Source organism: Amia ocellicauda, chromosome 8, assembly GCF_036373705.1.
Source record: "Amia ocellicauda isolate fAmiCal2 chromosome 8, fAmiCal2.hap1, whole genome shotgun sequence".
Taxonomy (NCBI): domain Eukaryota; kingdom Metazoa; phylum Chordata; class Actinopteri; order Amiiformes; family Amiidae; genus Amia; species Amia ocellicauda.
The window spans coordinates 38,246,451-38,273,891 of record NC_089857.1 but is presented as its reverse complement, the minus strand read 5'-3'; the positions used below and the strand labels follow the sequence as shown (position 1 = coordinate 38,273,891).

At 35.8% G+C, this 27,441-nt stretch overlaps 1 protein-coding gene across 2 annotated transcripts in view; it reads right to left on the bottom strand.

Moving 5' to 3' along the window:
* srfbp1 (serum response factor binding protein 1) overlaps positions 1–24,181 on the bottom strand; it is a 34,080-nt gene extending 9,899 nt beyond the window's left edge. The window contains exons 1-3 of one of the 2 annotated variants that reach the window (XM_066711318.1): positions 24,023–24,181; positions 11,906–11,994; positions 11,233–11,305 (exon numbers count right to left, since the gene is read on the bottom strand). In XM_066711318.1, the coding sequence (XP_066567415.1) occupies positions 11,233–11,305; positions 11,906–11,994; positions 24,023–24,052 (192 nt within the window). In that variant the 5' untranslated portion in view covers positions 24,053–24,181. The remainder of the gene's footprint in view (positions 1–11,232; positions 11,306–11,905; positions 11,995–24,022) is intronic. The other variant, XM_066711319.1, reaches the window with a different exon arrangement.
* Positions 24,182–27,441: the final 3,260 nt, after the last annotated feature.

The following is a 27,441-nucleotide window of genomic DNA, read 5'->3' as shown; positions in this document are numbered from 1 at the left end:
TAAAGAAGATATAGCATGCATCCCAAGAAAGATGACCAAGAAAGAGTTCACAACAGAAGATGGGAAGACGACATCAGAAAGTTTATTGGAGTAAGCTGGAAGAGAGACTGTAGATCAAGAGGAAAAATCTTCCTTCATTTCATCCAGAGGTGGATCAACAAATCTGATGATGATGGTGATGAATATTTATGCAATTTCTATATGATCATACTTTGGACAATGCATCCCTTCTGTGATTGACCACCAATGAGAGTATAGACAGCATTAATGTTTTTGTTTAGTAACTTATAGTTTAGCAAAGAAAAAAATATTAGCTTTAGAATTAATAAGTTGATTTGAGACAAGTAAGTCAAATGTTCAGACTCTGCAATGTATGATATGTATAGTGTATCCAAAGGTAATTGCCTATAGAGTGCACTGCAAAAAATGTTCTGATTTCTATACTTCTATTGACCATGGCACCATTTGCCAGTTCTTCCCATATAAACATCTGTAGCTCAGGATATCCATTTAGTTTTCACATGCAGTTACATTTTACATTACTGAAAAGTATCTAACAACTTGTAACAGCTGTACAAACACTGAAGTAATTTACTTAATTACTCGTATGTGTCAACATCAATTTCATACATGGCTCAAGAAGTGTTTGCATTTGTAACTTTTTATATTCCCAAATCCAAATGCAGTTGTGAAAATTCAACGGCAAACCATTTTACTTGTATGCCTGGAACTAATTAAAAAAATAAAATAAGGATAAAGCAGATGTATTGTCTGACTGAAGAACACTCAAAGCAGTTTGTGTTGGGGCTCTGCTTCAAACGTTCACATGGTTTATAGTTCATCATTTAACTTGGCATTGTAGTGAGAATTTGTAAAGTTCCCAACATCCCATATCACCCAACTCAGACTAATGATGCCAAGTCACCTCAATTAGTTTCTACAAATTATTGAATGTTGTCAGAAAATGTAATTTATTTTAAATGGAAAGGGGCTCTATAAAATAATAATTGAGTGTTGCAGTGTAGAGCAACAGTATCATTAATTGCCTTTTTTAGGTTTTCATATTTATTTATTTATTTATATTTATATGGCAGACATATGCAGCATTAAGTGTCTTGCATAAAGTGTCCTGTCCTAAGTTTACGAAGTTTGAATGCAATATTTTATCTCTGTGATTAAAACCACATTACTTTAAAATATGCTGATACAGGTTGTTTTTCTTGCTGGTGTTAGATGTTACTGAGAATAACATTTGAAAATTCAGGGATGACAAAAGATCCAACAATGGATACATTGTCTGGGTATAAAAATGCAAATTAAGGATGGGAGTATAGAATTATAAAAAAAATAGTACGCAAGTTATAAAAACTCCTCTCCAAAAACAACTGTCTTTTTTTAAGAATGTTGATGGTCTATTTCTCAGAGACATTCCAAACATTTTGTAATACATTCTTTACAGTATGCATAAACATTCAATGGAACTAAGCCACAGAGCATTATTCTTCACTTTTTTCTCTACCTAGTCCCCCAAAGTTGTTGGAACAATTTTGAGTCTCTGATTAAACACTTTGAAAAATAAATTAAAAATGACCGATTGATAACTTGCACTTTAAATGCAGTTCTCAGAAAAAAAGAGGACAAGAATAAAAAACTATAGAGATTGTCAGTCGTAATGTAAACAATTTGTCCTGCATGAATCTTTGAGTTTCATGGAAGCATGTTTCCATAGTTACTTAAATGACATCAATGCCATGACTTTGGTGTACTTTGGTGTATGGTTTCAAACAGTTTCTATGGCCAAAAACTATGAACTGAGAGTAACAAATAACTTCAAATCTAAAGTCTAGCTGAAACCATGGGACACTTTATCAGCAAAAAAAACATCAAATATACACATAAATATATACATTTCCTATATTAAATATTTAGCTAAGCAGAGTTCAAGTATATGAAACTCTACATTGAATATGTACTTAGATTAATTTATTTGATGTCATAATACAAAAAAACTCAATTTCAGGGCAGGGGAAAAATCATAGTTTCTCTGCATAAATAAGTATTAAAATTTCAAAAAATCTGTGAAGAGAGTGGGGTCAATACATGTCAGGAGGTTAAGGGTTTATGGAGATGGCATGGTGCTATTATAACACTTCCATTTACATACAGATGATACATTTAGATATAGCAAATACACTGATTAATTTCCCTGGTTGTCCTATATCTCCACATATTGATTCTGCTCACCTAGTGTGTTTCCTCAGCCTACTTTGCTTTGCTCTTCTTAACCACTTCCTACGTGTGTCCCTTTAATGCGCAAGCCATAACAACTCCAACATTATAGTGTGCTGTATCACAACAAGGGTTGTGACGAAGTTCGAATCCACATTCACAGATGACGAACTTTACACGTTTAGCAAATCCGAATTCCATCGAATACTAAACCAAACAAATTTGAATTTGTAGCAAAATATTTTTGTTTACCATTGCAACACACACATGCATGAAGTCAAGTATGCTCATTCACTCAGATGTTATTTTACAGAGAGAAGGGATGAAGTGATTGTTACAGATAGGGCTGTAATGCTGTTAAGGCGGAACTCCGCCTCCCACTGGAAATGAACCAGTATCGACTACGTGTCCTTCAAGATAGGCTTAAGTGTATCTTTCTGTACCACTGCACAAAGTGAATGTATTTTCAGTGTCGGTGGCATCTATCACACATTAGCTCTAGTACAGCTCTCTTGGTTTTTTTTGCAGGAAAATGACAAAGTCTGGTTTACATGCGCGAGAATAACACTTAAACACTTCCATCATGGAATCCGTGGCTGTCATGTGACAACGTGTTCAAATTAAACCAGTTGCCGTGCCTTGTGGCTTTAATAAACTGTATTAGATACTTTACATCGTGTTAACTCTAACGGTGCACAACAGACCCACAAGATAGAAAGAATAATGATAATAGAAAAAAAGCTTTGCGCATTATTATTAACATAAAATACAACATTAGTTACAATGAAACGTCCACCGGCAACTAACTTTATCTTGAAATCTTGTACTTCTATTCTATCATTTAAGGATATATAAGATTAATACTGTTTATATTTGGAATGGGCGTGCTTTATCGTTTTTCCTAATTTTTACATCATTTACTGGAGTATTTGGGTTTGACCCTGCCCTTCTCTGGGTGTTTTTTCTTGACCACTGATGCCAAACGTGCCCGCGCATCATCACTTCACAGTTAAAACCCTGCATGTCAACCCCCCCATGATGCTCAGAGCTGCTTGTGTTCTTGAAATATAAGGTACAACTACTAGCCTAAACTACATGTAAGTAGTAAAGTGACTAGTAATAGTAGTATTAGATACACGTTAAGAACTTAAGAAACCATGTTGAATTGTAACTTTTGCATCTGAACACTTAATTTAAAATGTCTGAAGACTCTTGCAATTGTTCATTTGAACAGTGAAATAATAGTAATAAAAGTACATTACATTCAATTTTAGGATTATGAGCTGATGTTTTTTCAGAACTATTTCACATTTACAGCATTTAAATAAAATGGATTTTACAGTAATACTGGAAAATACAAAATGCCCCTCAACCTACAACTAAATAAGCTATGTCCGCATCAGATGGATTTAATTCACTGGAATTTTTCGAACACGCAACTGAAGCTGTAGATCAGGTGAAAGCATATGATATGATATACTAAGATTTTCAAAAAGCTTTTGATAAGGTTCCACACCAAAGACTGATCCTCAAATTGGAAGCTGTAGGCATTCAGGGTAATGTAAGTAGATGGATTATGAACTGGTTGATGTATAGGAAGCAGAGGGTGTCGATTAGAGGAGTCACTTCTAACTGGAGTGAGGTTGTTAGTGGAGTTCCACAGTGATTAGAAAAAGCAAAGGCCCTAGTACTGATCTATATTAATGATCTGGACTCTGGGATAGTTAGCAAACTTGTCAAATTTGCAGATGATACTAAAAAAGGTGTCTCAGCAGATACAATCTCGGCAGCACAGGCTATTCAAAGGGACTTAGATAACATTCAGTTGTGGGCCAACACCTGGCAGATGAAATTCATGGAAATGTGGACAAGAGCAAGGTAATACATGCAGGTCACAGAAATGTCCACTATAATTACACTATGGGAGGAATAGAACTAGATGAAGTATCGCATGAGAAAGACCTAGGAGTCTATGTGGACTCCTCACTTTCTCCATCCAAACAATGTGGGTAAGCAATAAAAAAGGCAAACAGAGTGTTAGGGTATATTGTCAAAAGTGTAGAATTGAGAACAAGGGCAGTGATGTTCAGACTGTACAATGCACTAGTTAGAGCTCATCTGGATACTGTGTGCAGTTCTGGGCTCCACACTTCAAGAAAGATATCACTGCTCTAGAGGCAGTTCAGAGGAGAGAAACCAGACTTATTCCAGGTCTGAAGGGAATGTCCTACTGAGAGACTGAGGAACTGAACCTTTTCACCCTGGAACAGAGGAGACTACGTTGGGACTTGATCCAAGTCTTTAAATTCATGAAAGGCATTGACCACATCAAACCAGATGAGCTTTTCCAGATCAGCAGGGACACACGCACCCAGGGACACAAATGGAAATTGGGCTTCAAGGCATTCATAACGGGAAACTGGAAACACTTCTTCACATAGAGAGTTGTCACAATTGGAACAAACTCACCAGCGATGTGGGTGAAGCTGAAAATTTGGGAACATTTAAAGTCAGACTGGATAGGACCCTTAGATCACTCAGTGATGGACACCAAACGAGCATGAATGGCCTCCTCTAGTTTGTAAACTTTGTTATGTTCTTAATGCTTTAAAATCGGATTTCTGTCAGAAGTATTTGGTATCCACCATTGTTTATTTCACATTCAATAGAACAGAAACTTTGCTTTTATGACATAACATTACTTTTAATAGTAAAACAAATAAAAATGGCACAGCCAAATATATTGGGACCCATAACCTAATATTTCATTGCACAACCTTTAGAAACAATAACTGCAATCAAGCGCTGTCTTTTTCCCTTTTGTCTTTTCCCAACTGCGAGTTACAGCTCTTTCCACAGATGTTCAATGGGATTTAGATCAGGACTCATAGAAGACCACTTCAGAACGGTCCGATGTTTTCTTCTCATCCATCCTTGGGTGGTTTTCTTGGGTCATTATCCTGCTGGAGGACCCATGAGCTGCAACTGAAACGCAGCTTTCTGACACTGAGCTGTACATTTCACTCCAAGTTGGGTTTTTTGTGTTTCTCTCTTAGAGAGAGGTCTTCTACCATGGAGCCCATTTTCATTCAGACAGCGATGGATGGTGCCACTTGAAACTGTTGCACCTTGAGCTTGATCGTTGGCTTGGATCTGTTTTGAGGTTTTACTTGGTTCTTTCTTCACCATTCGAACAATCCTTCTCTTCATTGTAGGGGTCAATCTTCCTCTTTCGGCCACATCCAGGGATGCTGGCTACAGTCCCATGGGCATTAAACTTCTTAATAATATTGGTAACAGTGTTCACAGGAACATCAAGCTCTTTAGAGATGGTCTTGTAGGACCATGCTCTTCAGACAACTCTCTGGTTTTTCTTCTCTTTTCCATGTTCAGTGTGATACACACAGGGACACAAAACAGCAGAGTGAGTACTTTTCTCCATTTAAACTGGCTGGATGAGTGACAATGCGATTGACAACACCTGTGATACTAATTAAAAGAGAATGGCCTGCTTGAGGTATCACTACAATACAATTATTTCATATAACTTCTAAAGGGTATCAATAATATTGTCCAGGCCATTTTAGAATGTATTTATAGAATAAGCAAGAATTCATTTATTTTCAGTTTTTTTTTTTGCTTTGTTCCACTGCAAACCAAAGACATGCATGTATGGATGACAAAATATATTTTAATTTCAACACTTCTAAGGGCGAATGGTGCATTATTTGAATAAAATGCAAGGGTACCAATACTTTCATTCACGTCTGTATGATGGTCTAAAGTGACAATTTAACACATTTGAACTGCTAATTAATGAGAAAAGCATTGCAGTTCTGCATAAATAATCTCCAAAATTCCATATACAGTGAGGGGAAAAAGTATTTGATCCCCTGCTGATTTTGTATGTTTGCCCACTGACAAAGAAATTATCAGTCTATAATTTTAATGGTAGGTGTATTTTAACAGTGAGAGACAGAATAACAAGAAAAATATCCAGAAAAACGCATTTCAAAAGAGTTATAAATTGATTTGCATGTTAATGAGGGAAATAAGTATTTGATCCCTATCAATCAGCAAGATTTCTGGCTCCCAAGTGTCTTTTATACAGGTAACGAGCTGAGATTAGGAGCACTCTCTTAAAGGGAGTGCTCCTAATCTCAGCTCGTTACCTGTATAAAAGACACCTGTCCACAGAAGCAATCAATCAATCAGATTCCAAACTCTCCACCATGGCCAAGACCAAAGAGCTGTCCAAGGATGTCAGGGACAAGATTGTAGACCTACAGAAGGCTGGAATGGGCTACAAGACCATCGCCAAGCAGCTTGGTGAGAAGGTGACAACAGTTGGTGCGATTATTCGCAAATGGAAGAAACACAAAATAACTGTCAGTCTCCCTCGGTCTGGGGCTCCATGCAAGATCTCACCTCGTGGAGTTTCAATGATCATGAGAACGGTGAGGAATCAGCCCAGAACTACACGGGATTATCTTGTTAATGATCTCAAGGCAGCTGGGACCACAGTCACCAAGAAAACAATTGGTAACACACTATGCCGTGAAGGACTGAAATCCTGCAGCGCCCGCAAGGTCCCCCTGCTCAAGAAAGCACATGTACAGGCCCGTCTGAAGTTTGCCAATGAACATCTGAATGATTCAGAGGAGAACTGGGTGAAAGTGTTGTGGTCAGATGAGACCAAAATTGAGCTCTTTGGCATCAACTCAACTCGCCGTGTTTGGAGGAGGAGGAATGACCCCAAGAACACCATCCCCACCGTCAAACATGGAGGTGGAAACATTATGCTTTGGGGGTGTTTTTCTGCTAAGGGGAAAGGACAACTGCACCGCATCAAAGGGACGATGGACGGGGCCATATACCGTCAAATCTTGGGTGAGAACCTCCTTCCCTCAGCCAGGGCATTGAAAATGGGTCGTGGATGGGTATTCCAGCATGACAATTACCAAAACACACAGCCAAGGCAACAAAGGAGTGGCTCAAGAAGAAGCACATTAAGGTCCTGGAGTGGCCTAGCCAGTCTCCAGACCTTAATCCCATACAAAATCTGTGGAGGGAGCTGAAGGTTCGAGTTGCCAAACGTCAGCCTCGAAACCTTAATGACTTGGAGAGGATCTACAAAGAGGAGTGGGACAAAATCCCTCCCGAGATGTGTGCAAACCTGGTGGCCAACTACAAGAAACGTCTGACCTCTGTGATTGCCAACAAGGGTTTTGCCACCAAGTACTAAGTCGAAGGGGTCAAATACTTATTTCCCTCATTAACATGCAAATCAATGTATAACTTTTTTGAAATGCGTTTTTCTGGATTTTTTTGTTGTTATTCTGTCTCTCACTGTTAAAATACACCTACCATTAAAATTATAGACTGATCATTTCTTTGTCAGTGGGCAAACGTACAAAATCAGTAGGGGATCAAATACTTTTTTCCCTCACTGTAGCACAGTAGCACAGAATTCCAGGAGGAATAATAATACTTTTGGACAGTGAGGTTTTTAAAACAAACCAAACCAACAAAAAAAACAAAAAAGACTGATGGGTAACCTTCTTTCTATGCATTCAATTATGCGTCACATTTTGTAATATCTAAAACTAAAACCAGCTGTCAATGGTCAGTATTGTGTTTTTCCATATTTAAAAAAAATCACTATAGCCTAAACTCTTTTCTAGGTCACTGGCAGAAAGACCTCAACAACATTCCAAGCACCAACTGTTCCTTCGAGTACTAAATCAGCTTCTGCAAACAATTAACCCAATTCCTCGGTCCACGTTGCTGGAATTTCTAACTGCTGTCATCTTGCAGATAAAGCAGTGAATTCCTGGTGTATAGTCTCAGGCACTGTGAAGAAGTATTACATGCTATACCGACTACAGATTGTTGATCAGTTGAATAGACTGCTGCAATAAAAACACACACACTAATCACAAGGATGATACAAAGAAGCTTGCCAAAGCACAACACTGTGAAATACCGGGTGGACATTTCCTGTAAACAAAATGTTCTCCAAAGGACTGAACTGAGTGCACTCCTACTGGCCTGAATTTGAGATTATGCCCCTTCTAAGATAAAGAAAAAGACCTACTGAAAGGATTTACTTAATGTCTCTTTAAAATAATATAATGTACCTTCTGATACACTGAAACATTTCTCAATTTATTTCAATAGCAAAAATGTACAAGCACAAAATAGCTTTATATTTGAATTGAATGTACACATTGTTACAGCAGGAACAACACAAATGCTCATTTTATATTACAAACTAAAATGTACAATTGAAATTTCTTTAAATTATTTTTTAAATGTGCTACATAAACAGTTTTTCTACAACCACAGCACTGCCATCACTAATATACAAATAGGTAGCCTGCTTTTAAGATTTCCTTGTTTCACTTGATCTTTATAAAGGGAAATTACACAACACTATAATATGTTACTTGTTAGTTTTTGGCTGAAATAAGGATTAAGAAACTTAAATGGGCAATACATAGGATATAATTAGATAGTGAAGAGTGATGGATATAAAATTAAAACTTAATATTTACAAGAAAGAAAATATGCCACCATGCTTGTTTAGGGGACTTTCTATACTATGTATTATTAGTACACAGGATTGGGAGCATATTTAATGGTATTACTCTTTTTAACCAGTAGATTTGCTTTTAAAGCCACAATCACAAGTTCACTTTTCTCCAGTATGTCATGAGGCAGTGATGGAACCCAGTGGGAAATCTTGAAGCAACTTCAAAGTCTGTTGTTGACCAGTTAATGCATGTCCTGGATGCAGAATGAAGGATGCATGTCTTCTTGCATGGTGTGGGGTGCAAACTGGGCCATGTTTACTGTAATCATTTGCATTGACTAAGGCAGGATTATGACAAGGCATTGAAGACAGAAAACAGGAGACACTTCTTCACACAGAGAGTCGTCACAATCTGGAACAAACTCCCCAGTAATGTGGTTGAAGCTTAAAATTTGGGAACATTCAAAAACAGACTGGATAGGATCCTTGGATCACTTAGTTATTAATGGACACCAAACAAGCACGATGGGTCGATTGGTCTCCTCTCTTTTGTGAACTTTCTTAGGTTTCTTATGACTTTTCAAGCCAATAACATGTCCTATGTAAACTGATGCATGAGCTCAGATATGGAAAACACAACCCTGCTATGGAATTGTGAATCAATGAAAAATAACTCCACTAAGTGTATGTGGTAATCTTTATGAAACCAACTGTACTTCCTGGGACACTGTCATAAAAATTACTGTTCTGCAATACAGTATGGCATTGCTGATGGTGCTGATTTGCACAATGTTTAGAGTGATGTGGTGGAAAAAAGTATTGGAGTTGGGAGTTCTAAATCAGAATTTATTACGTGCATGGGAGGAACAGCGCAAAACAGAACTCAAAGGATTTTAGGCTTGCATGACACTGTTCCCTAAAAGTTTTAAGATAGAACAAAGCTTTTATAACCCCTCTGTGACATGCCCTCAAGGGGCTTTAAGATATTATAATCAGTGTCTGAATGGTCATTTCTAATAACTATAGCAGTGATTTCATTGGCATTCTAATCTAAGCCTTCCCATCTCATCAATATTATAATAATTGCTCATGAATAATAATCATTAACCTTTAAATTGCTAGTTGCAAGAAAGAAATGTGAACTGCTGATAACCACGTTAGGAGTAACAGCAGACAAAGGACAAAGGCAGGATAGGATGTTAATATTTTTTCCCCACAGTGATGCACCCAACTGTAGCAGAAGGCATACTGCAGCAGTTATAAATTGGATACAAAATTAAACTCACTGTCTGAAGTGCTCTTGAACAATACAAACTGGTCATTAAAAAGGATGATTACATCTGCTTTCTAAAGCATTACATCAAGTAAGCGTAAGCACACATGAAGGCTTCTGCCACATTTATAACAATATGCACAATCTTAATTTTAAGAGATCGGGCTACAAATTAAGTTAACTTTAAAATTATGTTCAAAAATACCTGAATTAATCAATCACAACGGCAGCCCAAAATATCAGAGTAAATCATAATGGCATAAAATAAGATTGTCTTAGATTCAAAAACAGTTTACATGACATATAGGCTACATAGTTTTAAAGTACATACTGCCAACATTATACAAAAATGCCCAGGGCTGGCATTTGGAAAAGCATGAAGTCATAGCTGATCAGTACTGCCAGAGTCCACATGCTGAGAAAAAGGAAGTCTACAGTCTCTCTGGACATTACAGTTACAGTACAAAATTCAAATCCACATTTACACGCATGCACGATTTTCATAGTTATTTTTGTTTATTTTAATATTTTGGCAAACCCAAGTACATTCTTAATTGAACTGCTGTAGTGTTTGGTCCACTGCGGCTTGTTATTTAGTCCGAACGCGTAAATCTTTAACTAAAACATTTGATTTATGTGTGTTAGAAAAAACAGTGTCACAAACATGCAAGACACCTGACAAATAAATATTGCAATTTAGCAGGCCTCTGTATGTGACATATATATGTTACTGACTTATTCTACAGGCTATACACAAAATATGAAGAATCAAACAGTGACATTCAAGACCCATTCAAGCATAAAACATATGCTGGCATATTAACTCTCACATTGACAAACTGACTATGGGATTTATATTGTTGACCTTTCCATACATACACTTAGACATGAACTAAAACCGTATCGTATTGTATAAACCTCATTATTATTGTTACTTGTCTTTTGCATAATTGGGTGAAGTTGAACAGTGGTCTAATGTTTCATATTAGCAATTGCCTAGATACAAGAAAAGGCAAATATTTGCATCTCACTTCGATAAAAAAGTCTTCCTGCTTCAGACAGTTGATGTGATTGACATAGAATACTAGAATACTGTTACACATTTTACAAATTCAGAATAATATCAGCAGATATTTGCCATTAAAAAAAAAAAAAAAAAAAAAGATTTTTGTAATAAACTAAGGTCCAAGATTACCTTCATTTCATGTATTTCTTCTAACAGTCTCCCCACTCGCCTTTGGTTCTTCTCAACTTCTTCTGCTTTGCCTCTACAATGAAGTGAAAACAAAAAATGGAAGGATTTAAAACAAAATGTTGTGGAAGCTTCAAGTTAAATAAACAAATAAGAAATTGATTCATAATCTACTTTAAATCGACCTCAGTCCACATAACCTATGTGAAGCTACTGTGTCACTGTAAAGATCAAATTTCTTAATTTTCTTATAAGTGAAACATGATTATATATATTTTTTTTCATAATAAAGAACAGATGAGTAACTGAAAAATGAAAGTCACATTAGGATTTGTTATATAAGCCAGAAATGGCTTCAAAATGATTTCCTGTTGAGAGGTTTACTGACTAGTGATATTTTGGAACATCTTTGTATATTAGGAACCTCTAATACACAAGAGAGATCAAAATATATACATACAATTGTCAGTTCTCAAGACATTTGACACCCGACACCCCCCCCCCCCCCCACGACACCATTAATAATCAAAAAAATCAAACAAACAAAAAAAAACTAAGCAAATGGAACATCTTGGCACCAAAATCCCACATGATATTGGAGCCATTGCCCATGGGGAAAGCGCACAGAACCACATTTAATTTAAAGGAAAGCATACACAGATTTTATTTTACTGACTTTTTGGATTTGAGCTCAGCAATGTGCCTCGTTAGCTTCCGGATAATCAATGCTTTTGCCTTCTTCACATCTTTTCTCATCTTCACCACCTGGGAATGAGATTAGCAACAATTACTTTTTCACTTTTTGACAATATTGTGCATGCAAATATTAATTGTCAAATAATAATATTGCTACCACATATGGCTGCCTCTAATTGCAGTTTAGTCAGCTGCACTTACTACCCTATTAAACGTAAAAGCTTAGAACTCTTCAAAGACTTAAGAAAATAATGGAAAAAAAAATCCTGGAGATCTCTCTAAAGCCTGAAAGGAAATAAGACAAACGGCCAACGCATTCCCAGCCAGCCACGTTTTCATATTATTCTTGGATCAATGGCAGAGGCACATTCAAAAAAAATGTTAAGTTGGCCCCTCAATGCATTTGATCTCAGCACTTCATATATGTACATTTCTTTAGAGCTGGCAGTACAACTGCTCTGCCATATTATCTTTACTTCCTCCATGTCAGCTTTTGAACAAAAGGAAAGACTAACCCCATGACAGCACTAGCTTAGATGCCTTAGTGGTTGAAGTACTTAAGGAACATATCACTTTTCAGCTAGAGCATTCAATACATTACTATATGGATAAGAAACGCATACAGAGCTCAATGGATCTGCAGCTTTGTGCAGTGGCTGGTGATGAAGGGAGACAGGTTGACCATTCTATATGAATCAACCCAACATTTGGTATTCCTTTTTCATTACTCTGGTAATTATAGTACATTAGATTACTACAAATATACTGTTAACAGCAATTTATCTGTTATGTTCTTCAGTGACAATATTTTTGTACTGCAGTAACGCTGTAATTAGACCACTGTCCAATGGGCTTTTCAGTTTTAGTGCATAGAATGTTCCACCTGTCTGTGTTCGACAGTGACCAGGTGTATTTTGTGGTTGCTTGTGAAGACTCCACACTTTGCTGTCATTAAAAACAATCATTACTGCATCCTTACAAGTAGACTTGTACTAAGAAAGCAGGATTTTGAAACATGTCAACGCTTAAACATCCCATGCATATCTGCAAATGTATGAGTCATTATCTAAGCTGCCAATTTCCTCATGTGTGAAGAACCACTCATAAAGGACTTCAAAAATAATAGTGGGAAATATGTTTTTGATATATAAGCACTACACACCAGTTTTGATTTATTAATTTAATGTTTGAACCTCTGAATTAATACACAGGCAATATTTATTTTTTTTCCTGAGGGAAAACTAGAAAGTGGTATTTTGTCTCCATTGCCTTGAGAAAGCAGACACATATGTTACAACCGCCTGGGGTTTACAATTAACAGCTCCCAAATGCCAAGGGGCTTGCCTTCTGAGCAGAGTTCCTGGCTTGCCTTTAAACACATTTTGATAAGCTGAAAAACTTCAAATCAGCAGGTTGGCTGAAAATCCCAATTTTTATTTAAAAATGATATAATATTAAGATGCAGATGTGATGAAAAAATAAACAATTATTGGCGTTTTGACTGGCTGACAAGAAGGCTCAGAGTTTTCCAGTTTTAAATGCATTGAATCTCAAAATATACCATCTACACCAAAGCCATTTTTAAGGGAGGAAAAAAGAAAACTGCTGAGCTTTTAAAGTTTAAAAATACACTTGGTTTGAACACACTCTGGAGGACACCAAGGTCACAATCCCACCAAATGTGTTATTAAAAAAAGTTTAATGTAGGCCTTTTAAGTCAGATGGGAAACGGCAAGATGGAACAGAGGCAGTGGAAAAGAGAGGGCAAGAAAACCGGTACAGCATGAGCGATACAGTCTGTTCTGCACTTGTGGCCCAGCAGAAAGACAGAAGCAGTTAGGTGGACACAGGTGAAATAGGAGAGGAGCAGACAGAAGGGAAGGTGAAATAGTGAGTAATAGTCCTTTTCCACTGGCATATCTGACCCCAGATGTGTGGCACGTTACCCAATGGCAATTTTGTCGACCCTGAACCAGGCTATGAAATTTAGGCCCTGAGCCTTTCCTAGTGCTAGAGGTATATAATAAAAAAAAAATAAAAAAAAAATAATAAAAAAAAAAGAGCGAAATTAAGTGGGACAGAGAAGGTAGGGAACAAAGGGTGATGTATGAGGTAGGGGGTAGTGACAGATGAGGCTTATGGGAGGTTTTGGACACATCCAGTGAGACAGAGGATGTTGCGGGTGGGGATGGAGGGCTGGGGAAGGAAGAAAAGGTAGATAGACATAAGAGGAAGTGCAGAGTTTAAAACATCTCATGGAGAAATTACCTTTGTTTGTTTTATTTTGCCGTTTTTAATTGTCGGCTACTTATCAAGCCGTTGTGTTCTTTTTATCTTAGTGTTAGCATGAGAACAGTTTGTTTTTCCTTTCATGCACAGTCAATTACCTAAAGTACAGCCTGAATATTGAAGCTGGGAGTGCTGCAATTTGCCTGACCACCATAACCACAGCGTTTACGCGAAGAGCAAAAAAAAAACAAAAAAAAAAAAACAGTGATGAGAATGGGAAAATAAAAACAAGCTTAGGAAGATTAGAAACGAAAAATTAAGAAAATCACACTGAAGTAAATATATTTTGCAGGGTTTCATTCTACTTAGGCCATGAAAAAAATATTGTAAAAACAATAACATAAAATCTTCAGAAGTGTTTCCCTAAACCTCCAAAAGTATTTTCCAACCAGCAATAGCAAAAGTCACACAAATAAAATCCTTTTCTAAGTATGTAATGACATTGCTATGACAGAGGGTGGACATTCTAGGTCAGGACTGTCTACAATGATTTCGTAAAGACCAGCAGCCATGACCTTTTTTTCAAAACAAGCAGTTTTCATTCAGTAATTCATTTACTATTCATGTGTTTCTAGTTTTCTCTTGCCCCCCCCTCCCCCCTTTAGTCACCTATCTTCATGCTGTGAAGCACAGCTTTTCTAATGGGTAGCCTATATAATTCACCTTCTTTTTAAAAATAAATACACCAACTGTGTGTAGCTGTGCGTTTGGATGTATGATTATCTGAACAGTTAAAACAACCCTGCGGTACGCCATTCTAATTATGATCAGACATCAAGGTTTCAATAAAACGTGAATGCAATTTACCCCCTTTGCCACAGACCAAAGGAACGAACAAGCTAGCCGACAGTGATGTTTTCCCGCTGCTACCATGACATCATCTAAACCAGGATCTTGGAAAGCACAACTTCCATTAAAAGACTGTTCTGCTCTGTACTCTACTTAATCTATATCTGAAGTTCAAAATCCAAACAACTTACAAACTCATTGTATGCAATTTCTAATAATTGTATTATGAAAATTTTAATTTCAAAATAAACTAAAGTGTGCAATCAAAATTTGGTAACTAGTGTGATGTGTACGCATATTGAAGAAAAAGAGATCCAACTAACAATTGAATTAATTTGTCAGTTTAAGGTTTAGTGTTAATGCTCAAAAGGCACTATATCAAGCAAAGACACTACAATAGTAATGCATCAACCAACACTTCAATGCATCCGAAATATCTTTTTATGCTTTTTAAGTTTTGAGATTTGCAAATTGAAACTGACAGTGATCTTTTTAGGTACAAAACGTAAGGGGAAACATCTGTTTTTCTAATGCTCAATTACCGCACGGTGTAATTGCGTCCTTTTCTGACCACAGTGAAAATACTATGTAGTTGTTTTCAATGGGAACTGGTCTCCTTAACCACACATCCTAAAGTAGCCTAGATTCACAAGTTTACATCCAGAGTTGCCATATTTACCATGCAATTCCCTCCACCATCTTTTGTCCTGTAAGTAGAAAGTCATCTTATTTTGTGCTGAAGAGCTTTCTTTCTTAGGGAGAAAATAATAACACTGCAACAGCTAGAAAAGCACCATGGTGTTTAAGAGATAAAGCCTAAGCTACCCATTAGGTTGTGAAGTACAGAGGATAGTCTTTATGTCTTCAGAGTTTGGTCGCATTTAAACCACTACTTTCATTGCACCTTTCTTTGGCTGCACAAGGTGGACACTCTCATGACAGGACACTATGTAAAGCATTATCATACACAATTTCAACGAAAAGTCATAGCAATGAAGATATTAAATAAATCAAACTTACATTATAGCATAGTACAGCCCAGTGAAATTATATAGTTTCTCATTCAAACTAATACATTTATTTGAACAGTCATAATAGTGAAAATGGTCTACGAGCAGTTGTGGTACAATATACCTCTCAGACATATTTGAAGATTGTTAAATGTACCTGAGGTTATGTGGTAAGTGATGGTTCTCCCCGTATTTCGGAAGGGCAACATAACTGCCAGTACACACAGTGAGATTCTGGAAAATGCATGGCATGGCATTTTCATGGACAGAACCTGTACAGAAGTGATAATGCCATGTCACAAAGCATTGGAGTGTAACAGCCACTCATGGAGAATAACGTTGAGCCCAGATCCCAGAAACCACAGAGAGGAACATCCCACTGTAGCAGAAACTACACTGCAGGAGGAATGGCACAGTATACCTCTGGCCATCTATCAAAAGGATTACAGCCATCATTAAGGCCATGGGTGGGCTACATACAGCCCATTAAATAAATAAGAAAAGCTTTCTTTTGATAACTCAATGTTGTCCCAATACATTTGGCAACATAGTCCCTACACATTCTCACGATCAAGAAATGTTTTAACCGTATTCTGTGCAGCTTAATGTCTCTTGGGGGGGGAATGTGGGAACCTGCTGAACTCGATCCACTTTTTTACAGCAGCTTGTAGTGTATAAACATCAAAGTGAGCTGTACTGCTCAGAGGGAATTTCCTACTGTATATGTAGGTTGACAGGTTGTGTTCCAATTATTTGCAGCTGTCTTCCATTAATCCCCACACTTTGAATTATTTAATTACCAACATAATGAGAACATACACCCCAGGAATACAGAGTGCCTGAACACACCAGGTTATCTACCTATAAAGGGAAAAAGAAAAGGTACGATGGAAATACTGAGGCATTGTTAAGGTCACGTTTTGATGACGGAGCAATCAATATTTTTTTTAAAAAAAGAGAAAGGAATTAAATAATTTACATTTTTCAAAACACAACTGCGTAACGTATTTAAAGTATATTACAATTTTGCTTAGCAATGGCATTTTACTGAATGTTGTCCATCTGAAAACAAAACAAATGATCCAAGATGGCATTCACAAACATACGAACTATCACATTCACCAAGCTTTAAAATTTGTGCAATTATAATATAGACCTAGATACTTTGTTGAGTTCTTGAACGATGGAAAAGAAAATCATAGACATTTCTGAGAATAATACTTTTAGGGTTCATTGTAATTAATTAAATTATTTCAGAATAATAAGCAAATTGAACTGTGCATGTCACCATTCAGACCTTTTCTGTCCACCCATTATAAAACTACTCTACCAAAAACATTTGAAACTGCAATTTGATTAGAAAAACACAAGAGGACGCTACCTTGCATGCTGCAGAAGCGACATTAACTACTATCCAATAGGCGAAGAAACAATTTTTGGGAAGGCAAGAGAGAAGAAAAAAAAGAAAAAAAATTCAATAAAGTTTTAGACATTGCAGATGTATTCACATCCTTCATTTTAAACAATGTGATTAATTTACATTTAAATATTGTTAATTACAATATAATCATCAAATAGGGTATACATCTTTTGTTTGTTAAACATTCATTCAGCCTGGAGAAACCTAAATATTAAGTTTCCGAGTTTAAATGGGTGAAGTGAATTTTGGGCTGCCATTGCAGCAACTTCTATGGAACTTCTACATTAATATTTGTGATCAATATCTGGGACTGCATCTGACAATAACAGGACACTTTTGCATTAAAAAACCCTTCCTACTGCATCCTTTGGTGTCTGATCTGGGTTAAAATGTGTATACAAATTGTCTCTAGGCAACATGATTTAGACATACTGCAATAATTACCATGTATTTAAATTATTTAAATTATCCCTGCATAGTTCTTGTTGCCGACAATTTGAAATTGAGATGAAATTGGAGCATTACAGATTATTTCAATGTAATTCCCTTAATTAAACAGAGAATTGAATTAAGCTGCTCAAAAACGTACATGAAATTTGATCATAATACTATGGTTTTGATTTCTAAGACTCCTTTATAAAGTCATTTAATTTAAAAGCTCTATTAAAAAAATACTGTATGTTGTTCTTACATATAAACCTAAAAGAAACTTTAATATGTTGTTATGTTTGGCTTAAAATGTTTTTTTTTTAATTTTATTTGTTTTACCTCTTTTGGTTTGAAAGTATTTCATTGCACTGGGCCATGAAAAGATAACATTTTTAAGTTAATATTGCTATTCTATAACATCCAGATAAAAATCAACTAGGACATTTGCGTATAATACACAGGCCAGCAGTCTTTAAGCCAAGTTTAAAGTATAGATTTAAAACATCCGTCATGTATAGTTCAGTGACCTCACATGGCAAAAACAGCAGCCTTTTATTATATGTTACCCTACCAAAGAACCACAGATGTTTTATTTTATAACAGCATCTAAGAGGCCTACGTGGCCTACCACACGTGTTCACAAAATCTCTGCATTGAATAAGAAGCACTTTTTTTAAAGAACCAGCATAAAACGTACTGCATTTAATTAAGCAAAATGTATGCATGTGTAGCTCCCAAGGAACATGCCACAAAACACACTTGCTAATTAAAATTGTATACAAACTATTATAAGCTAGAAAACATAACAGCTAGTAAAAAAAAAAAACGAATCTCTTATTAGCACAGATGAAAAAATATTCAGTAAGCAGGAGCAAAACTTTCTCAGTTCTCTGAAATAAACTTTTTTAAGAAATACACATCTAGGAAGTAAACGTTTATGTCTGGATTTTTTTTTACTGTTATTGAGAAATACTTTTGAAAAATTAGCTAGAGTTTATTTGGAGCTATAAACAAGTGAACATGTTTTACACTGGAGCAAAGCTTTGAATCTCTTCCTGTTAATTCTTAACTCCCGAAAGTCACTGATGTTTCTAAATACTATTTTTGGAAGCGTCACTCTCCAGTCACCATTATTTTTGTGATGAATTAAAATTTGGACTCTTCTCTATGTTCCAAGCTGTATTTAATGTACTGAGGTCATTATTAATTGCACAACAAACTCACAACAAAACTACATGAATGGTTTAAATGCAGTTGTAATAACGAATGTATGTTACTATTACAAAATATACATATATAAAAAAGCACTGTACAATACATAAAATGAAGTACTTAGTATAATATTTCCAAGATTAATTAAAGTACCATGGAACTATAATATAATACAATATAATAGTGCCAGAAAAAACAAATATGATTGTGCAGCACCCATATTAGGCTACATTGTTTGCAAAGATGCTTCTTTTCCACCTTTCTATTCCACACAAAACTGCTTACATTTATTTACATAATTACTTATTTCCAACTGTAGCTTCTATGTATTAAAAACATACAAATGCCAATGTGAAAGCCAGTTTATCTTCCTTGAGTAAACAAACTAAAACATATTGCATTATCACATGATTTACACAACTGCTCTTGCGGAAAGCATTTGGGAAAGTGATGTGAATGCTGTTGTGTGGCATCCAGCTGTGAGAGAAAGAAGATAGTATATTGGAATTCATTGCCACTCAAAGAAACCCCCTTGGGCCTTCAAGAATCACAAGCCAGCATACTGGGGTAATAAAAATAGCATATAATTAAGAGAAAAGAATGTATAGTGTAAAACTTTGGTTTACTTAAATTTAATTGGTCGTGTTGCTGAGGAACCTGCCACTTGTCTCCATTATAGTTAAGGGTCCTTTTCTACTGCAGTTGCCTCTACTTTACAACACTGCTCTTAGGACTGATGAAATACAGAGTCTCTGGGGGCACGGTGCTGATGAACTGTGTGCACAGCAGGCTGTTCACAAGGAATCTTTCTCTTCTGCATTATTTTTGTGGCATGGACATTTTCTGTAGGTAGAGTGAATAAATAATCATAATATGTATTACTGTAACCCTTAGGAAATCCCCTCTACAAGGCATTTTACAGAATTTACTCACTCGTTTGTGGGAAATTAACCTTACTGACCACAACAACAACAACAACAAAGGAAAAGATGTGGATTAGGGGTAGACCATTTTCTAAATTAACATTTATATAAGCAAGTGTGAATATCCTTTTCAAGTCTGTGTTTTAGCTTTTACATCAGCTCACCTACAGGGTCCCAAATCACTCATTCCAAAACGGTCTATTTCCAGATCGAATAAAGATATTTCTCTAAGTTCCTGCATTTGCTGTTCTGCGATAATACAAGTTTAAAGTCTCTACTACTGTTTGAGCCTGTAACTTGCGGCTCACTCAATCTAAGGCCAACTTTCCAAATAAATTTGATAGGACACATTTCATGCAATATAACTCTTAAATGCTTTTCACAACAGCATTGCAGTTCGTCCTGTATGTGCAGGCACACATTGTTCACTGCATCTTGTACCATCATTAAATGTACTCAGTGGTGCTCCTGACATCTATGACCGCATTAACATCAGTAAACATCTCTGTGTCCAAATATTTATAATGGGAGGTTGTGTGTAATAGTTTATTAGTTTTCAGGTGTCTATAGACAATCTCAACCAATGTCTGTATGACACAGAAGCATTGATTTGGTGGACTGCTGGTAGAAAGAGAAACATTTTCCTGAAAACTGTTTAATCAATTTCAGATTCACACACTACTTTGGTATTGCTAATGTGTGGATTAATTTGTTAGTAACATGCAGTTCAACTGCCCATTTATTGTGTCCTGATGCCAACTGCTGAATTCAGTGACTCAGAAACAGGGTCTTGGTCTGAAAATTGATTTTATTGTGTTATATTGCATAGCTACTACAGGGAATTTTGATTGTCTGCAATGCTACTTCACTGCTTGCAGTCTGTGTGAACAACCTCCACAAGTCCCTTGGGCACCAAAGTGACCACACAACAATTCCGGCCTCTACAGATACTGTATCACTTTGGAGAAACAATGGACATTTTCCTACTCCATGCCTGCCAAAGACCTTTCCTGAGTTAATCTTGTGCAGAGTTTGCATCTTCTTTTTCAACCACTTAATCACATTCAAAGTTAAATAACTTATTTTCAATATAGCATAAATAGCATAAACTACTTTGACCCACATATATAAAATCTGGAAATATAAAATTATTGAAAACAAATTCTCACCCAACAAATTATATTCAAGCAAAAGCTTTGTTATTTTGAATTTTAATTATGCATTTGGTTTAATAACAAATTGACTGACAGATGTCTAATTATCCATCCACAAATTAACCATTAGGGGAAAAACAAAAAAATGTGTTTGTTTTAAATCATGACATTTCTTAATGTTCTCCAGATACACAGACCACATGTTAAGGCAGCTACAGAACACACACAAACAGCAGATTCTATTAGAAGCTAACAATTCCCCAGTGTATTAAGTTTCTAATTCACATTTTTAAGTACAGATAGAAATTATCCCTTTCCCGTATTTTAAAATAACACACTTTACTTCAGTTAAGTTTCCAAATTAAACTTTAAATAAAACTGGCATAAAAATAAATTACATATTATGAAACTAACTGGGAAATTAAGGCAACATCAAAAAGAAATGTAAATGTAAAAACAGTTACAGAGTGACCACTGGTCTGTCTGTGGCTTAAAGGCAGGTTTCATAGTGTAATCTTTCATTAAATACAGCATCCTTTATTCCTGAAAAAATAATTACACAGAACAACCAGAAAGTGGTTTGAAAGGTTTTTTGACCTTTGAAAATGTTCCATTTGGGGTCATCCCATGGGTTTGTTAATAAATGTTTATATACTAATATACTGTCAGCAGCAGCAGTTCTTTACTATGTAAACTGAAGAGCAGAACTAAGATAGTGTTTTGCTGCTGTTTGGAACAAGTATCTTGGTTACGTGAGGGAAGGCAGGGAGACAGCTGAGACTGTAGTTAAACAAAATGGAATAGATTGTGCTGCCCCCTGCAGCAGGTACACTCTCATACAAGAGCCTATTTAAAGGTACAATCAATTTGCAGAGCAAAGAAAAGTATAAGAACTTTCAGCACTTTTAACATTCTTAGTTGGTGATTAATGTAATCAGTTAAGAAAATATATATTATTATTATTATATCATCATCAGACTCATTTCAGTTCAGACGTATAACTCCAGGAAAAGTGTATACCCTGTAATGATTATTCTATGTCCACCTAACATCAGCATGGTATGCATAATTTATTTTGTAGTCAAGGAGACCGAGATAACATTAGAAACCATACATTAGCTGTATATTTCAACAGGCAGGGCATGACTGAATGTGTAAAACACACAAACATGGCACCATCTGGTGGTCCAAAAATAAAAAAAATAAACACGTTATTGCCAAAACAATGCAGTTTACAACGATAAACTCCTTTACTCCTCTTAAATCCACTGCAACGTTTGAATTTCTACTATTCCTTCCTCATGTTATCCAAAACTAGATTCTATAAGAAAACCATGTTAAATGATATCTTGAAGGGTTTTCATTCCCTTTGCAAACAAACAGCAACATCATAAAAGTGTCAAATGCTTCTTTATATCAACCATATTTAGCTTATAATACAAATGTTGCATTAATTAACAACATTTTAGAAGGAACATTTATAAAAAAGCACCAAAACCTGTGAATTTGCCAAGAAGTACAGAATACATCCACATTATTGTATAGTTAAGTTTTGTCTAAATGCTTATAGTACCCTCACAAATCAAGAATATTTTAAGACACAAGACTAATACCCGTTTACATCAGAGATTGTAGGACCGTAGGAAAATACAAGTTTCAGGGATCTCTGTACAGAACCTTATTGATCTGCTAACAGTTGTCTGCATGATGCCTAGTGTGCTACATGTAGGGTTATCATCATACTTTAAGAGTTGTTTAGTTAAGGTATTATGTTATTACTGTAATTAATGCAGTGCACATATCTGTAGTGGTAACAGAAGGGGACATCTTTATAATTGTAAGTTTGGAAGTTGTAAAATGTATTATATTTTGAATTGCTATGTTTTTTGTAAATTGAATTTGTAATGTTTGATGCCTTTACTTAACTGTATTTTGCACTTTGTTTGTTGTAAGTCGCCCTGGATAAGGACGTCTGCCAAGAAATATTAATAATAATAATAATAATAATAATAATAATAATAATAATAATAGGTAAATCTTCCTAATGGAAGTGGCGGCTAATGGTTTCTCTCTTACCTAAATGTCTTTTTCTACAAAGAGACAAGCTGTCAATTGTCTTGTCATGGTTTCAGCATCGTGCTCTTGTGGTGACTGATCAACGGGAAGATAATGGAGTGTTTTAAACTGGCCAACATTTGCTTGGTCCTACAGAAATGCAGTGGACCACAAGCACCAGGCTCTGCTATCACTTGAGTTGACACCAACGTCGGCCTTCCTTCAGTGGCAGACATTAGGAAGCAGTGATTGAAGAAAGCTCCGTCTCTTCACTGTCCCGTATTACATACCCAAAGCCACGGCCAAATGCATGGTTTAAAGTTAGCTGATAATCTTCAAAATAAAAACCACTACAAACACAAGGGTGGTAGTGCAACACGGATAGAATCGCACCATCGTACTTTAATCACACATTGCGACATGGCGCTTTTCGGCAGGTCCAAATACAAGGTGCAGTATATTCTATAATCAACTATATACTTGGGCTGATGCAGTAAAAACAAGTTTAGTAACCCTCCCCCCGCGCACTGTGCAGCATGTGTTATTGACTTACTACTTAGCAATAACACCAAGCCATGTGGACTAGTACTTTAATAACACTACTACAAATTACAGTGGGCCAGGGAAAATAAATAACACCAACTTATTCACACTAACATAATGATACTTTAACGCGGATTATAAACATGTGTTATATGCATCACAATAACAAAATACTGTTTGTTCGTGGCTAGCGTGCTAATACTGAGCATCCCATCAAAAACATACTTACAATTACAACAAAACCAAGTAAAGTAGTTACAATGTTACTCTTACCTCATTGTTTAAATTTAGAACTTGTTCCATCTCGACTCTCCCTTTTTAATTTAAGATCTTAAAATACACATTTACAAAACTTAAATGCTTTACTGTATCTCAGTTTGTTCAAACACGTTGTTTCCGTCAGTGGAACGCATGCGCCGATTGATATACTACGGCACGTGAGGTGAGACAAACTTATGCGGGGACGGTGAGATTTGGCGTTTTAGAAATGATACAAAATATATCAGAGGCGCTCAGAGACTCATAACTCAAAAGTAACATAACGTGGCATACAATCATAACTGTGGCGATTATTACATGGCGATCCATTCATTTATAAATATCTTGGTCTACAAGAATAAAACATTGCTGTAATTTACTCAATTAAAGATTAATACAATTTAATAGTAGCTGAGTATTGCAAATTGGGAATTCATTTATTTTAATTCCATTCATTAATAGTTGTCTATCACAAAATCTACAATAATACAAAAATGACTATTGAATTATATAGGAATACATTTTGTGAGAAATCAAAGTAAATGCAATAAATCAGGATGACCACCAGAGTGCTCTGGCGTTCTAGTGTCGTTTTTTTTAAGATGCACATCTTTTTTCTATAGTGTGTATCGGTGCAGCCCAAACCCAGTCCTCAAGGGCCTCTATCCAACAGGTTTTATAGGTAACTTTTAATCATACATTTCTGAACAACTGGAACATTATAACTTTGATCAATTAATCAGGTGAATTATTAAATGGTTATTTAGAGATTTGGTATAAAGAAAATTAACTACCATTTCAGCCCCCAATGACCAGAGTTCTCTTAATTGAACAAGTTATTTGTTTAATTGATCAGTAACTTACATGTCTTCCCAGTCTTTTTGAATTCGACATTTAGGGTGAACTTACTAGACAGGGGTTCTCCAGGACTGTGTTTTGGCACCACTGGCCTATGCACCATACTTAAACTAAAACAGCAATACATTAGAAATCAATGGAGCATTTGTCCTAAGTGTATACACACCACTTTAACTTGGTTCAACCCCGGAATCTTCATTGATTAATGAAGTGTAGATTAATGAAGAATACTTTGAACTTAATGGAAATTATATATATATATATATATATTACTGAAATACAGCTAAGACAGGGAGAATCAACATTAACTATTAATTTATATGACAATTTATGTATGTTCATTACTGCCAGGAGAAAAATGTTCTCTTCCAACAGACATGGTGCAATTTAACTAAGATACTCTACTGCTAATTAATTATTGACATAATAAGTAAAAGCACAGTTTATATGTATATTTATAGTAGTTATACCATTAATCCATCACAGGAACATTTCCTCTTGTACAGTTCAGAGAAGCATGCACATGTGTTATGTATTATGAATCACAAATGTTCAAGAGGTCAAACTTAGCTCAAATGTGAACTCTACTTACCCTGAATACAAAGTGTAATTGTAGAAAATATGAGATATGTGTTTCATGTCTGCTGTTGATTAGTGAAGTGTGTGTGATTGTTGAAAGTCACAAATCCTGGAAAATCCCATCCCCTTTATATTGTTAATTATCTTCATGGCTTTCATTACCTTGGACATGAAGTCTTGCGTTCACCAACATTTAGTAAGGTTACGCCTTTTGTAAATACTGATCCATCTTACAGCTCTATGTCATAGATAATTTATTTTCATATTCATCTCTGGAAACACTGGGAAGTTACCAATGCAGAAAGACAGGTGTTGGAGGTTGTCCAAAAATGATGAAGTTCTCAAGCAGATTTTGCATTTCTGAACATTACTTGCAACAATTCTTTAGGATAGGAGTTCAAAACAAAACAATGCCCCCTCAACTTTTACAGTTTAAGTCTGAAATCTTAGAAAACCATGATAAACATTAATAACACAAACACAGAATTACAGAAAAAAAACATTGTTATAAGGTCTGTGACTAAATACCAAGCAGGAGAAAGGCATAACATTCAGAATTCCTTTTTGACTCACGTAAATGTCAGCAGAACATACCGTTTCATGTATGACAAGTTTAATAAGCATTTACTCTGCTTTAATGGACCTACTAAAATAATATAGGGCTATGAATATTGTTCCTTTCATGACCTCTGGGCTTATAGAAACAGCAATTTGGTCAAAAGAAACCACTATCTAAGCATTAAGGACCACAGTACTTAATTCTATTTGAATAACAATAAAAATGACAACCGAAACATGATCATAAAACAGACACAATTACCACAGCTCCTAATAATAGTAATAAAAAACAATAAGGACAGCTGTCACATGCATGAATCTCCCGAGTCCTTAAACACTGGTCATATGCTCACATGAAAGATGTTTTACAGGGAGCCAAGTCTCTTGTTTAAAAGATGGACACAAATAACAATACAAATGTTAAAAATCACTAGAGTGGATCAGTACAGCTCTCACATTCACACTCTCCAGAGCTGTCATACACTGTGCACTCTTGGCCTTACTTATTAACATTTACTACCATGTTCCCATCTTTATTTTCTTGGTTGTTGGGATGAGAAAAGCAGTAGTCTACTGGTATGAGCCACCCTTCAGTACAAGTAAGAGAAGATTCATCTCAATGGGTTTTAAAATTGCACTTGCTTTAATGGTATCCAGATATTTTTCCCCATTATGTAATCATATTCCCCACTTGAATATTTATTCATCCCCTCTCACCTTTTAAATTAAAGTTTAGATAGTTGGATTTTACAGACAGAATGCATCAATGTTTATTGATTAATGCTGCTACTAAAGTTTGTTTTGTGTGTGTCTGTGTGTGTAATTGTGCAACCATCATAACATAAGGAAACTAGTTTTGACTACTGAAATGCTTTTGCTGCATATACTGCTCTTGTGGAGAATGGATATTCAGCCAAGGGGTTCTGTTCTCTGTTACAGCAATATCAGAAGAGCATTTCTCCATAACCTTTGCAAACTAACAATGACTGTTGAACTGCGACAGCCAAGCACGCCTCCTGTTTAAATGGAAGAGATTTGAATAAATTACTGATAAATTAGTGATGACTTCCTGTTTCTTATGAGATGACTCAAAACATAATATTGCAATTATGTAAATAATGTAAAAGCTAAATAAAAATGAAAACTGTTTATGAAATGATAATATAACAATATAACTCAACTCGGTGAAGACTTGTCATAGTAAGTCAGCTGTACACCCACAGAAACATACATATTTAGTAAAAAAATACAAACTCTAAATCTTAGAACAATCTTAGAACAAACATGTTAAAAACAGCCCATCATGCTTTGTTCTTTCACACATTACTGAGTGTGGTGAGTGTTTCTTGTGTGTCAACATGGGCACTGTGCTGGAATATATATGGGAGAAGGTATATCTAATGCCACAAAATTAAGAATCACAGAGTTGAACAGAAATA